The following is a 14,704-nucleotide window of genomic DNA, read 5'->3' on the forward strand; positions in this document are numbered from 1 at the left end:
CTGTGATTCAATGTGACAGCCACTTGAAGTCAGTGCATACATATTTAGCTCTATACCCAAGGGCAAGGGAAATATGTTTGCACATACAATACATACATACATATGTATATTTATACACCACTACTACTCAAAAGCAAAATACTTTTGTGAGCAATGAATTCGAAATTTTTTATGTATTGTTAGGTTTATATAAAAAATGCTGAATTATTTATGTAGCATAAACCTTTAATTTTAATAACTTGTAAAATAATTTACAAATAAGTTATTAAACAAAATTAAAGATTTACTCGATCGTTTCCCATGCAAAATACTTATGTGAGCCACTGTATATTGAATTTAAATTTCTCATAAATTGCGTTTTATTATTTTCAGCTCGTTTGCTGTGCATCTTCCTCACAGTACTACCTTAGTTCTATTTAAACCAGTTACTCACGAACTATTACATTTCTACCGCTCCCAAAAAGAGCACAGCACTATCATATTTATGTATACACATTCACATACATTCTTACACACAAATGTACAATAAGATCTGCAGCGAAAGTCTATACACCTAAACATCAATTGCAAATTTCAATATTACCCTAGATATACATAGGTAAAGATATATATATATTTTATGTACATTGTATGTTACATACATTATGGCTGGTTTTTCATACTACATAGAGAACTAAAAAAAAATATAAACAAAATTTCAAACGGTATTGGATAAGTGCAAAATGGGGGTAAGAACATACACAAAGAAGCAATGTGTATAAGTTATTTTGTACGTAAATAAAAACCTTTATGTGTGTGGCAAATTCAGAGTAGAAATCATATGGATGGTTTAGAGAGAAAAAGTCAAGAACGGAAGCAACGGCGTGCGCATAGCATATAAACAAACAAATACCCTAGTCGTGTTTCGTCAGCTTTACAAAAAAATGTTTTCTGTATATACTAGATACGTGCACAGTTTTTATTGTACAAGTATGCATGTATACAACAAGCAGATAAGTAAAAACAAACTCAGCTGAGGCGATTGAGATAGACGAACAGCCGATCTGATACGTAACCAGTCAGTCGGGCATCTAGATATAGCCCCACCCTTCGTCCCTTGAAAAAAAAACAAAAACAAAAACAAGTAAATCGCTGGCCACATTCACTACGTATTAAAAGAATGATTTTCCACCACTGTCAATAGTAACCAAAACAACCACAATTGCTCAGCAAGACACAAAAGTTAGGCCAGAATATCTGTAGCATTTTTATTAAGTTTCCTATGTATTTAAACTGAGCATATTTAAGGCATGTAATTATTGTATTTTGAGAATTAAATATATTGTCGTTAAATAATTTATTCTTCAGGATTATAGTTGAAGATTGCATTTATTACGTTTGCGTTTACTATAATTGTTATAAAAACTAAAGTGAGATATGTATGTTGTTTCGTCAAAAATTTAAAAATATAGGTGTACATATCCCCCCACAAAAATCCGAAGCAAAAGTGAGTGGCGAATAGAAAACCATTGCATACAACGGGAATAAGGAAAATGGTACCAAAGCGTTGACACACAGCTGATCTTGCCCGAGTTCGTCCAATTAATTCCAGTTTAGTTGAGATTACCATGTAAATAGAGCAGGAAGTGAAATTTTGGGTTTGGGCGACAATGCGCTGACAGCGTGCTTACAATGTTTAATCTTCTACGTCGTATTAGAATTTATTTTATTTTTGTTTTATTATTATATTTTGTTTATATAACTGATTAGGTACTCTTGTTTTACCTAAGCCTTAACTTCCCCTTTGTTTTTCAATCTACCGTTATCTTTTTTCCACTTTTTTATCAGCACTTCCATTTATATAAAAAAAAAAATATTTTTAATGAAATGCTTTGATTTAACGATTTAACACATCAAATTAGTTCCACGAAAACAAATTATGAAAAGGATTGTTGCCACCCACCACTAATCTTCACATTTTTGAGTAGTATGGGTACTCACCTGATACATGGCTGTCTTCGGCAAATCCAAGCAAACAGCACAACATAAAATCCCTCCCAGACGGAACTCGAGCTTTTCGTGTTGCGATGAACTATTACCACTCCCCGCAGATGTACTCGGATGATCGAGCATTTGCTTCTTAGCTGGTGGCTCCCCGGTGTCCATTTTACCCCCACCAATACTCGCCGAATTACTACCACCCACTACACCACTACCAATCACTCCACTATTAACCAAACTTGTATTTTCACTAGCTGCACTATCTATTACCATAGATCCCGAATTGGTGACTGAACTCGAGGATGTGCCTGCGCTGCCTCCATTACCTCCACCAACTGTGCCAACAACGGGTTGTGATTGTTGTTGTTGGAGACTTACTTGGGCACTGCTGTTTTCGCCGAGTAGCTCCCCGGACGCCAATAGTGGGATAGAATTTAAGCTCATGCTATTGGCGGCCGAAGACGGTTGTTGGACAACAGCACTTGATTCAACGTCAGCCATTTTTTTCTAATTTTATTTATTCTCTATATTGCTACTTTTTTTTTGCTTTTCCGCCGAAGCCTGCCTGTTATTATATTAAATGATGCACGAAACACGACTCTGGTCTCCTCCAACCGAGTTTTCGCTAATATACGAATGAGTTCCTCTTATCTGCCCCCTTATAATCGATTTTTCAGTTTTGCGTTGCCTAACTTTTTTCTTTGCTCGTGAATTAGTTCTTCTTCACTATTTTCATATGATTTTGTGTTTTGAAAACTTTGTAAAAATAAATCTTAATTTTAGTGGTAATTCTCTTTTTATTTCAACTTCTCCGTTTAATAATTTTTCAGTTTATCCAAGTCCAAAAACAAAAAATTTATTGAAAACAAATGAAATTGTTGCTCTAACTCCGTTTTTCTTTTTTGGGAACAGTGCTAATAAACTTAACCGTTCAAAAGTTTGTCTTTATTGGGCAAATTTAACTCAAAGAATGAATTGGAAGAACGAAGGGGAGATAATATTTATTTCTCTCAGTGACCAGTGTTGCGTTTCCTAATAAGACCGTGTTCAAAGCGAATTCATGCAAGGTGGTGGCAAGAAAGATGGAATACATGCAAAGCGAATGCGTGTGAGTAAACACCAAGGCGAATTGAATACTAATTTTTTCCTTTTTTTCGCGATTTTGACAATTCTGACGTCCTTTGCCAATACAAAACAAAGAACAAGAGGAGTAGAAAATATACATGTCTGGGAAAATACAGTGAACAACTTTGGGATATTGTGATTTATGAGATTTAAACTAAAGTAAAAGCGAAGTGCCCCATGTTAATTTGTGAAAGTACACTTTGATATAATGCCTCCAAATGCAGATTTTTACGTTTTTATGTCGTCAGGAGAGTGTTTGTGTGTGTGAATAATTTCATTTATATGGCGCTCTCTTAAGTTTGATCGTGTCAGTTATGTAACGTACGTGTATGTCGATGGGTGAGGGCACTTTAAGATGAGTTCACAGGATATAGTAACTTGTATTTTATGTATACATACAACATAACAAATATCATCTAACAAAAAGACAAATACGACTGCAATCCTATGACAGCGGTTTCTGCCGTCTTAGTAAATTAGCCCTACCTTGTGCACTGAACCTCACTCGTCCATTGTCACAGGAGCAGCAAGACTGCTCCAAAAAATTTTCCTAAGTGTTGACAGTGAACCTAACTCTGAACCCAAAGTGCTGCTACCCAGAAGATTGATGGCGACATTTAAAGCAATTGGCCGACCGGTTGCGAATTATGCTGCGCCTGACTGATTGCCAGATGTGCCAAAATACTGTAATCGGGACAGCCACGAGTTGCCTCTTGATATCCCCTCTACAACACCTGCTCTATAACACCTCCCAGTCAAGGAGCATAACAAAATGCTCAGAAAAAAGTTTCTACTCGGAGGTTTGCCATTGCCTGCCGAGGGGTGACCGCTATTAGAAAAATGTTTTTCTTTTTCTTTTAATTTTGGTGTTTCACCGAGATTCGAACCTATGTTCTCTCTGTGATTCCGAATGGTAGTCAACCATCATCCTAGGCACATCAGGAGACACTTCCTCAACTACGTGGACGGTATCCAGGACAAAACAGACAGACCACTCCAGGATCAGACAGTGTACAGACAGGCCATTAACGACATTCATCGGGAGACCCTTACCACCTTCTTAAACTCCCGACCTCCGAATGCCGTTTTCGGAGTCCAACCACCACCTATTGCAGACGAAGAGCTCCAGCTTCCCCGAGAGTCCCGCGTAACCTTGGCACAATTACGTTCTGGATACTGTAGCAAGTTAAACTCCTACCTGTCCAGAATCGACCCCGACATACTAAACATATGTCCAGCATGTGAAGGCACCCCGCACGACACTAACCACCTTTTCACATGCCCCATCAAACCCACTCATCTAACACCTCTCTCCCTCTGGACCCAACCCGTCGAAACAGCTAGTTTCCTGGGCCTACCGTTAGATGAGCTAGACGAAGACGACGGTAATTACACTACACTGACAGGGTGAACATACTGCTACAACAACAACAACAGCTATTTCGAGGGACCCGCATAACCTTGGCAGAATTACGTTCTGGATACTGTAGCAGACTAAACTCCTACCTATCTAGATTTGACCCCGAAATACGCAACATATGTCCACCATGTGAAGACACTCCGCACATTACTAACCCCCTTTCCACATGCCCCATTAAACCTACTCACCTAACGCACCTTTCCCTCTGGACCCAAACTGCCGAAACAATAAGTTTGGGCCTACCGTTAGATGAGCTAGACGAAGACGACCGGTAACTACATTGCGCTGAAAGAGTTTAGTAAGCTGCTACAACAACAACAACTACCCAAAAAATATTAATTTAAAAATCTCAAAAGATCCACAATGTGAAACATAAAATACATCTCCATGTAAATATAATTAAGTTAAAGATAATTTGCCAACACATTGTCTGCACATTGTACACGTACCTGATTTGGATACAATAACATTACCCATAATTCATTCACTTACAATCATACTATGCACCGGCACTTATAGCAGAGAACGTAAATTTATATGAATTTACGTTCTCTGCTTATAGTGCGTAATTAGTGATGCCGCTCTAATTCGTTGAATGGGCCGAATAATTATCTCATATCAGACATTGGGAACGAAGGTAACATAAAACACAAAAACAAAGGAATAATTTTAAATATTTCCTAATTTTTCTCGCGATAATTTAGGAAATATGAACGCTGTCATAGCCTTGTGCCACTTCTGCGAAGCGCACGGACCTGGTGCAATATTTTGTACCCAAACACTACGAGACACAAAACTTGAAGAGCTCCAGTTGGATCAACAGCAACTAGATGGCAAAATGTGCTCCGCCTGCAATTCACTTGGACAAACCAATGGTTTATACAGCAAAGATAACGAAAGTGGGGCGACTTTTCTAAGCACACAAACCGCTGCATTGCCTGACGTACAATTGCTCGTTAAACAAGCAGCAGTACGAAGTCTTAGTTGTGAAATAAATTCCAATAAAGACGGTGGATTTGTATTCTTCGGGGACTCTTCAAGGGGACATGTATTAAGCCATACTTTCCAAGTCAATGATCTGCAGGTAAGTTCATTTGTAAATGAGATCAATTAACTCCTGTAGGGTAATTTACATGTCCAATGATAAACTAGTTAATGTTTCTAGGCTCGTGGATTTTTCCAGCTCTTTTCCATTATTATACTTATGAAGGATAAGTACTTTCTCTTAAACACGAAACCCTTTCTGGCAGAACATTTACGTAAAATTTCCGCAGACATCCAAACGTCTGCAAAAAAAATTAACGAGGAGACAAAAGAGCTTCCTCGACAACGTCGTTTATCTAGCGCTCAAGTACTGGTGCAAACACCACGCTCTTTAGTGGAATTAACTGGAGAAGAAAATATATATGCATTTTTGCATTCTCACTTTTCTTGGGTACTGTTAGCCGGTTCACGGTTCCTTACGGAGCATGTTACTTTCGGAAATTTACCGTGGCTGCCACCACAAAGCAGTGATAGACCGCCGCAACAGCGACTGACGTATAATATTACATTACCAATGATACAAAAGTACGAAGAAACTATTAATGACCCAGAACGAGAAGAATTTTATTCACTTCGCCATGTAAAGGAGATTGTCCGCCGAGAATTCAACACGGTTGTCTACTGTGCACTAACAGGCGTAAAGGTGATCATCACTTAAAATACCATTCAGTTGCGAAAATTTCATCTCTAACTTGTAGATAATTGTTCGTGGTAGTTCAGATAGTACGCTAAACTTCATGCTTTGCCTGAAAAAGCTTTTACCGGAGCCGATGCACAATCTCATGCGCATTGACGCACAACATCAGCACTCAATCAGCTCTGATTATAAAATTATATCAGTATCGAATGAAATAGCAGTTCCTATCGCAAGCAGCTCCGTGTGCCGTATAGATTTTTTAGGTGATTCAACAGACGGGCATAAATGTTGTGTAAAATGGCCCGGAGAATTGCCCAAAAAATGTATGTTAACTAAATGAATGTATACTATTAACTATAACATACTATTTCTTAGGGCCAGATTTGATGGTGAAATTAATGAAGGCAGTGGACGAAAAACGTTTCACACCTCTAGTGTTAAATAAACAAACAAAAGTTCTCATTGAGGAGTGGAAAAAGTAGGTAGCATCATTACATTTGAGATTTTTTTATACGTATGTAATTTTTTATAGCAAAGTTATTTGCTTGAACCGTGCAACGTCGTCCAATGGTCAGGCGAAACTAAGAAAAGTATTAGGCGTGCAACCGCAAGATCAGCCATTAATTAATTACTGGAGTGGACATTTGCAATAAGATGGCTCTAAAAAAATAAAATATTCTGAAAATAATAAATAAATTGTATACAAACACATTATATAAGTCTCGATTTACCTAGTAAATACATAAAAAATCGTGTAATCTATTTACATATTATATTAAGAGTGCCTTATAAATCATTTGATAAATATTCTATTTTATTTTTTAATTTTAACAGCTCACATGATAATAAAATTATTAGTAAACTAAAGCAAACGTAGCAACACGCTGGTGATGTGTGTTGGATCAGATACGACGGAGTAGGTCGGTGTCCTTTACAAATGTGTAAATGCTTCAACCATGTTATATCATGCAGTTCGTCTGTCGTTTCACAGTTAAGCACAAAAGATCTTAAGGTCGAAGAGTAAACTTCCTTTTCATTCATTCAAGCCTATATCGTCCCCTTAGTATAACAGTAGCATATGTGCTCATAGGCTATTATTTTTTTTTTGAATTTTTGGATTCTCCATCGTCGATTTTATATATGGTCAAAATTTTGTCAAATTCTAGTTCCACAAAGTGGGTCAAAACGTCAGTCAAAAAATAATAAATATTTACAAACATAACGAGATTTGAGTGAAAGCTACTTTCGACAAAAAGTTTGAAATTCATTTTCTCAAAACATCAAAAAATTTATAGGCTATTTTAATACTAAGGGGACGATATATTTGAACATTTAAACTTACTTTAACTTGAAAGGATAATTAAAATAGCACTGGAATACTGGCCCTTACTCCTTCCTGATGTCGGCTTCCTAATATTTTAATTCTGAACTTACTAGAGTAAATAACAAAATTTTGGCACAAAGACTATTCACAACTCGGTAAGTGTATTAAATGATGGTAGTTGTTGCAAAACTATAAAACCGAACCCAGAATCGAAATATTTTTTTCCTATTTCCCCATATTCAAAATGTATAAACTCCATTTTAGAACTCTCCCAGCTCTAAACAAAGTAATTTTTCAATAAAAAATACCAACTTTTTGTCTTGGAAAACATTAAAAGTAATTCATCTTTTATTTGTATTGTTGATATAGCCCGGGTGACATGCACTATATAATATGAATCGCACGGTCGCACAGTCTAATATATAACTAACGCATAAACGCACAAATCTTGATTGTTTACTTTTTGTAACCGCAGCTTGACCGACGACCACGAGCCCGCTCAAATTTACGACCCTTTGATCGCACATATGGTCGGGTATGCGAATGTGGAACACCAGGAGCCTTTCCAAAGTGCTTACAGGCTGTGCGTGCAGTACGTTTTCCTTGCAGTAACAATGTGTTCTTACCAGTAGGCGATTTAAGTGCCAATTGATCGAATGTCAACACTTGACCTCCAGCCTTAATGATACGTTCGCGAGCTGTCTGCGTTACATGCAAAGCGCAAATGGTCATCTTAGGCACTTTCAGAAGACGGATGTCATTGGTAATAGTACCAACAACAACAACGGTAGCTTCTGGTTGACCAGCTTTCTTGAAGAAACGACTGACACGCTGCAAAGACATTGGCGGGCGGTTAATTTTGCTCATAAACAGACGTTTCAATACGATGCGGTTGAACTTTTTGTTGGTACGACGCTGCAGAAAGCGGTACAACTAAAAAAAAGAGGTGATTAATATAATATAGATCAAAATATGTAAACTGTACATAGGATGCAGTTTAGTATTCGTATGCATTATTGCTCAAAATCAAACGAAAACAGAGGTTGTTTCTTGTTCGAGTGGCATAAACATATATGAGAATGCTACGGAATATTATTCACCCTGCTTATCCAATGTAAAATACCTACCTTGACAAGAAGGCGCAAGTAAACATCTTGCGATTTGGGCTCAGTTCTACGAACTTTGCGATCGTACTTGTGGCTAATATCAATACCCTGAAATAGTGGAGAAAAAAAGTTACTTTAGATTTTATTCACCATTGATATCCACAACTTTTGAAGACCCGATATATTAAGAAAAATGTATATAAACATCGATGTTTTTAAGTAAATTATTTGAAGAATAAACTTTTTGAGGTCTTACCATTTTGGTGACCGGAAAAAGAAAGAGATGTGCGATTGGTACTACTGCTGTACGATTGACAGTTGCCAATTTGACATTTCAATTGCTTTGTTTAGTGAGCGCTAATATAGTTATCGACTCTTGTATTACATTTTTGATGGTTTTCAATGGCAAATTTCGATGAAATTGCCATTCAAGATAGCAAAGCGAATGAACTTGGCAATTCATGTTACTAAATGTCATACCATATATCGGAAATGTTTGTGAAGCAATGAGCTACCATTTTGCATGTTTGGCAGTCATTAGGTATTTTCGGACCACAGGCCAGAGAACGTTAATGTATATTTAACGTTCTCTGCTGCAGAGTGATATAAATGAATGTGATGTGGTGTATCGTACACAGCAATGCAAAATTGGAGAGGGGACAGTAGTTCACTTAGAGATATAAGCAATACCAAGCGAATGAGATACTAAAATAAAAGCTTAAATTCGCCTTGGCACTACTACTAGGCATAAACAGCATTCGGCGAACTAGGCGAACACAGCATTCGGAGGCTTTATATTATTAATTTGTTCTTTGGCCCTTCGTTTTCATTAGTTCGTTTAGTTTACAACTTACAAATTCCAATATTACCAAGCCATTCACGTAATTTTTACAAACATGTTTATTTTCTCCTAATTTTGTTTGTTTTGTATTGGGAAGGGAGCTTACGTCAGACTGGTCGAAATCGCGAAATATACAGTAATTGCTTTGGTAAGGCGCCAGCTAAAGTACTCAAATCGACTTGGCTGTGAATTACGGTACTTTATTATGTAGTGAAAATTTCAAGGTGGATTTATGCTTTCCATTTTCCAGCAATATGAAAAAATAACTGCTTATGACAAAGCCGGTGCAAGTGCGTTGATAAAAGAGGCTGCCATAAAAAACATATACTATTAGAAATGGAGGAGATAGAGGTGAAAACAAAAATGCACAACTTAGTTCCTCCGAAGACAATTTGACTTATTTCATCATTATTAAGGTGTTACTCCACGTAATAAAAATTGTCTTAAACAATTAATTTTTTTACTCCATTATTATTACAATAACCTTTTTTGGTTATTGTTAAATTTTTGCTCGCTACATTTCTTTGTTTTGGTTTACCCTTCCGTTAGATTTGACCGCTGATTTAGTTAAATTTCCGATAAAAACTCGAAAAGTAATTGAGACTTAAAGTATGCTCACATATGCAGTAATTAGTAATAACTCCACAAAATTAATCTACCCGTTCACATATGGCAGATTACCTGCAAAATTGACAACATCAAGGCGCACACCACAATTAGGAGGAGGAACTCGGCCAAACACCCAAAAAGGGTGTACGCGCCAATTATATTTATATAATAGCAAGCCAAACCGTCTATGGACACACGCACAGGGTTGTATGTAAAAAAGTATGGTAATAAGGATTATTTTATAATCTCAGATTTCGGGAGAGATATATTGTATGGGTAATATCGCTTTTTAATTACGGATTGGGAGTTAGTTCGAAAAGGCTGATAATCTACTTATATGTGAACGTATTACTATTAATTACTTATAAGTGAGGTAATGGCATATGGCGAATTATGGATTTCGAAGAGTTATTGGGAAATGAATTACGAATTAGAGAGTACTACGTGCCGTGCAAACATGGTTAATACATATATCTTTAAGCAAAAACTCAAAACTTAAACAAGAGCTTTCGATATTTTAACAGTATTTTCAGTTATTTTTAAAATTTGAATAGCCATAAACTAATTGAAGTAATTTTTAATTTCAACTCTATTATCTAGGTTTATTTAAAAATTATTCCTAATTATAGACGCACTTTTCAAATGCACATAAATGATGGAAATTAGTCCAGGAGTACTGAACAGCTCACACTTTTTTCTTTTTCATAACTTTCATGAATAAAACCATGCCTGCAATTTATAAATATTAAAAATTAGTGAATAATTAGACTTACTTTAACTTACCAATGAATACAGTAATCACAAATGCAAACATAAGCCACATCCAACACTTCCATGCATTCCGAGAGTGCTCAGCTAACTTTTCCGTTTCTTTATTTAGTGAATTAATATTGCGATCAGCCATACTTGTAGATTTTGATACAATTTCGGTATCCTTTTTAATGATGCGATTTGCAGTCTCTGTCTGCTCCTTCAAATTCCGCGTAAGCGAGAGCATATGTTCGGTAATTTTTTCTTGAGCTTCATTATAATATTTAACTGCTTCATTCATGCCACTTGCATTAGTTGCACTTTCATCCGGTCTTCGTCGGCGCAGTTGATCTTCTATACGTAAACCAGTATGTATAATATTATTTAAATATTAAAAATAGAATTACCATTTAGTAACTCTTTCCGTAAATCTGCGTAGTGCTTGGAGCTTTGAAGTTGTTGCATTTCTTTAAGCGCATCGTCACCTGTTTCATGTGCTGGTCGTAGTTTTGAGCGCAAGCTCTTTACCGGCGGTGGGCTGTCAAAGTAGTTGGTAAGGATTTTGAGCGCATTTAGCCGCTTTGTATAATCTGGAATTTTCAGATTACTGCCAATGCTGCAAATAAAACAAGAAAATATTTTTCTACCAGGCTTAAAGTTTTGTTTATGGTACTTACTCGTCGTGATCCTTAAGCTCTTCTATCATAGTGTCTAAGGATTTTATAAATTTTTTAAGCCTCCAGTAGTTTGCTTCATCCTTTGCCAACTCTTCACAATTAGATAGAAGAGTTCTGATATTTACGTTTAGTTTAGTAGCCATAGCTTTCGCAAAAAAAAAAAACACGTATAAATAATAAATAGGAAAATTAAATATAAGTCATATCATTCTCTGCTAAACAATTGACAGCTGGTTTTAGCAGGGTTTCACACCACTTCAATTTACTGCAGAATCTATTTTAAGCCAAGGGACATTAAACAGGTAACAGTTGTTGGGTTGCAATTTTGAATTTTTCTATTTTTTGGTCTTTAAATTGTCAAATTTTGTTTAAGTTATTCTGAACTCTTGATCATTGTTTATATGTACCGAAATTATATAGACCAAAAGAAAAACAAACTACATTGTTCTTGCTGTTTTGCTGTACTGTTTAATCCGCCTTGCCTTAAGCTATTTTTTCAACAGTGGTAAACATATTAAACAATAAATTTACACAATTTGAAAAACTAAGTAAATTTAATTTATTAGATAATATTTAGTTACATAAATAAATTGTATATAATTTTATTTTATTAAATTAAAACCATGCATTTTGTATCTATAGTCTTGGCATTACTATTGAAGTTGGCAATTAACAATTACTACTGCTTGTCACACTGAACACACCTTAGGTCAGATTGGTTGCATTTCTCAACGCGTATTTCACTACATTAAAATCACAATTGCAGGAAAATCTGCGGAAAAGTGAACAAAACGCACAATCACACCACAAAGAAATAACTTTACAGAAAACAATAGTTTTTGATAAAGGGAGAATTTAATTCGCACATATAATAGCATTTAACTAAACATTATTAGTTGTTTATCACGTTCAATATATATATATATATATATCTCGATTACGAGTGGAAGAATTTTTAGTTCGCCGCCACTACTAATATGCAAGCCATTAAGTGCGTCGTGGTAGGTGATGGCGCGGTTGGTAAGACCTGCTTGCTTATTAGCTACACAACGAATGCCTTTCCTGGCGAGTACATCCCCACTGTGTTCGATAATTACTCAGCAAATGTTATGGTTGATGCGAAACCTATTAACCTCGGTCTATGGGATACAGCCGGACAGGAAGATTACGATCGATTACGCCCGTTATCATACCCGCAAACGGATGTTTTCCTTATCTGCTTTTCGCTGGTCAATCCAGCGTCATTTGAAAATGTACGCGCTAAGTGGTATCCGGAAGTGCGTCATCATTGCCCAAACACGCCCATCATACTAGTAGGAACAAAATTGGACTTGCGTGACGATAAAAATACCATTGAAAAACTACGTGACAAAAAATTAGCACCAATTACTTACCCTCAGGGATTGTCTATGGCTAAAGAAATTGGTGCTGTTAAATACTTGGAGTGCTCAGCACTTACACAAAAAGGTCTTAAGACAGTATTCGATGAGGCCATTCGCTCCGTTCTTTGTCCAGTACTACAACCCAAATCGAAACGTAAATGTACGTTACTCTAATTTGCCGCTAATCGCAGCCGTGCGTCGTCCAATAGACGTAACAATCCGAGTGGAAGGCAAAACAATTGAAGTTAAAAACGAGAAAACGCCCATCGCTTGTAAACAAAATCGAAAACAAAGAGAGATATCAAAACTAACCAAAAATAATAGAAATTAACTTTGTATACCAAGCCCTCGATGTTGCTGCGGTTTGTGAATGGTCAATCTTGTTCATAATCAACTATTAAAGAACTATTTAATAGGTGCAAAATACCATCAAGTGGTGGATGTTAAATTTCGTCGTCATTATCGTATATAAAATTCTTCACTAATCTAGATTCTAGAGTAAGAATGAAGTTATTTGTAGAATAATTGAAGCAGATGCCATCTTTGCTCCATATACTTTCGCAATGTTACATTATCAGCGCGAATGACTAATTGCATTAATTTGATATATGTATGTATATTTTGCCCTATATTAAAGCGGGTTGAATAACCAAAGGTAAACGCAGACTATATTTTTCAAAACAGTGTATACATTAGCTAGGTGAGCGCAGTCAATGTACCAAGACACCAGTTTTGAATTAGGCACTCACTCAAAATTTTTTGCAAATAGAATTATTCTTCTCTGCTATTTTCGTGGGCGATTAGTATTATATAAAACTTTTATTGTTTAATAAATAAACTTTTTAAACTTCGTTTTTTGTAAATGTTCCATTGTGCATTAATTTGAAACTAAAAGTTTTGATGTCTATTTAAAAGTAAAAATAATGGCTATAAACGATGACACATTATTAAATCAAATAATAAAACGAGCGTTATTTAATGAAATATGAAATAAAGAAACTGAGAATCAAATAATGAAAAAATGAAAAAAAAAAAATTATAAAAAGAAATGCATAAGTGGAAGATGATTTACGAAAAAATCGATAATTGAATTACACGAGAAAATGTATTAGAGCAGTTCATATAGTATAATATAAAGGCATCTAACCAAAAATTAACTACGATTCAATAAATATTATATAAAACTTAATAAAACTCACGCATACTCAAAGCCAATTAAATGTTTGCAAATTGTCTCTATAATGTACTGTAGATGTATTAAAACCAAAAATATATATGTAGATGCTGATACGAGATCTTAAAATCACAGGTGATTAAATATCCTTGAAATTTTACGATTTTTTAAGCGCTTAAATAATTTGTAAAACATGTAAATGTAAAAAAGTGCATGTATGGAAATATATAAAATTAAGTACGAATCATACGTAAATAAAAAAGCAACCTTCATGCAAATATAATTTTTACTTCTACTATAAAAGGATTACTTGATGTTAATTTCATTACAGATTAATGGAATTAATAAAAAATAACAGTGTATGTCTATGAGAAAAAACAATGAGTTATATTTCATTTAGTGTTTTGTGGACGCATGCATTTTATATACGTATGTACTTACATACATATACATATATTTAACAGATTACCTAAAACAATGTGGGAGAGCTGCAAAAGTAGCTGCCACAGTAGATACAAATTCTTACTTAGCGTAATTAAGTTACAAATCACTGCTGGATTTGTTGGAGCTTGGCCGCTGTAGCCGTATGGCTACGGAAGTGCACGGTTTCGATGCCCCGGGCACGAGGCACGAAA

General features: G+C 35.6%; 5 protein-coding genes across 6 annotated transcripts in view; 2 read left to right on the forward strand and 3 right to left on the reverse strand.

The window, feature by feature from the left end:
- The window catches only part of LOC129240350 (zinc finger TRAF-type-containing protein 1 homolog), a 34,142-nt gene extending 31,209 nt beyond the window's left edge, over window positions 1-2,933 (reverse strand). Inside the window, exon 1 of the mRNA XM_054876104.1 lies at window positions 1,981-2,933. Within this exon, the coding sequence (XP_054732079.1) occupies window positions 1,981-2,481 (501 nt within the window). The 5' untranslated portion in view covers window positions 2,482-2,933. The remainder of the gene's footprint in view (window positions 1-1,980) is intronic.
- Window positions 2,934-5,065: 2,132 nt separating this feature from the next.
- LOC129240349 (folliculin) lies at window positions 5,066-7,011 on the forward strand. The gene is made up of 6 exons (XM_054876103.1): window positions 5,066-5,162; window positions 5,230-5,609; window positions 5,691-6,212; window positions 6,268-6,529; window positions 6,582-6,684; window positions 6,739-7,011. Exons 2-6 carry the CDS (start codon window positions 5,235-5,237, stop codon window positions 6,857-6,859), a joined length of 1,383 nt encoding a protein of 460 aa, XP_054732078.1. The 5' UTR covers window positions 5,066-5,162; window positions 5,230-5,234; the 3' UTR covers window positions 6,860-7,011.
- Window positions 7,012-7,842: 831 nt separating this feature from the next.
- Window positions 7,843-8,954, reverse strand: LOC129240353 (60S ribosomal protein L18). The gene is made up of 3 exons (XM_054876108.1): window positions 8,893-8,954; window positions 8,658-8,744; window positions 7,843-8,463 (listed from the first exon to the last, which is right to left on the reverse strand). Exons 1-3 carry the CDS (start codon window positions 8,893-8,895, stop codon window positions 7,987-7,989), a joined length of 567 nt encoding a protein of 188 aa, XP_054732083.1. The 5' UTR covers window positions 8,896-8,954; the 3' UTR covers window positions 7,843-7,986.
- Window positions 8,955-10,593: 1,639 nt separating this feature from the next.
- Window positions 10,594-11,766, reverse strand: LOC129240351 (vesicle transport protein USE1). 2 transcript variants are annotated; one of them, XM_054876106.1, is made up of 4 exons: window positions 11,514-11,766; window positions 11,244-11,452; window positions 10,870-11,187; window positions 10,594-10,815 (listed from the first exon to the last, which is right to left on the reverse strand). In XM_054876106.1, exons 1-4 carry the CDS (start codon window positions 11,654-11,656, stop codon window positions 10,772-10,774), a joined length of 714 nt encoding a protein of 237 aa, XP_054732081.1. In that variant the 5' UTR covers window positions 11,657-11,766; the 3' UTR covers window positions 10,594-10,771. The 2 variants fall into 2 exon arrangements, with proteins under 2 accessions (XP_054732081.1, XP_054732080.1); XM_054876105.1 differs by having other exon boundaries at window positions 10,870-11,190; window positions 11,514-11,762.
- A 444-nt stretch (window positions 11,767-12,210) lies between these two features.
- Window positions 12,211-14,450, forward strand: LOC129240352 (ras-related protein Rac1). Its single transcript, XM_054876107.1, has one exon. The coding sequence runs from the start codon at window positions 12,491-12,493 to the stop codon at window positions 13,067-13,069; it is 579 nt and encodes a 192-aa protein (XP_054732082.1). The 5' UTR covers window positions 12,211-12,490; the 3' UTR covers window positions 13,070-14,450.
- Window positions 14,451-14,704: the final 254 nt, after the last annotated feature.

This window comes from Anastrepha obliqua, chromosome 3 (assembly GCF_027943255.1).
Source record: "Anastrepha obliqua isolate idAnaObli1 chromosome 3, idAnaObli1_1.0, whole genome shotgun sequence".
NCBI classification, from domain to species: Eukaryota; Metazoa; Arthropoda; class Insecta; order Diptera; family Tephritidae; genus Anastrepha; species Anastrepha obliqua.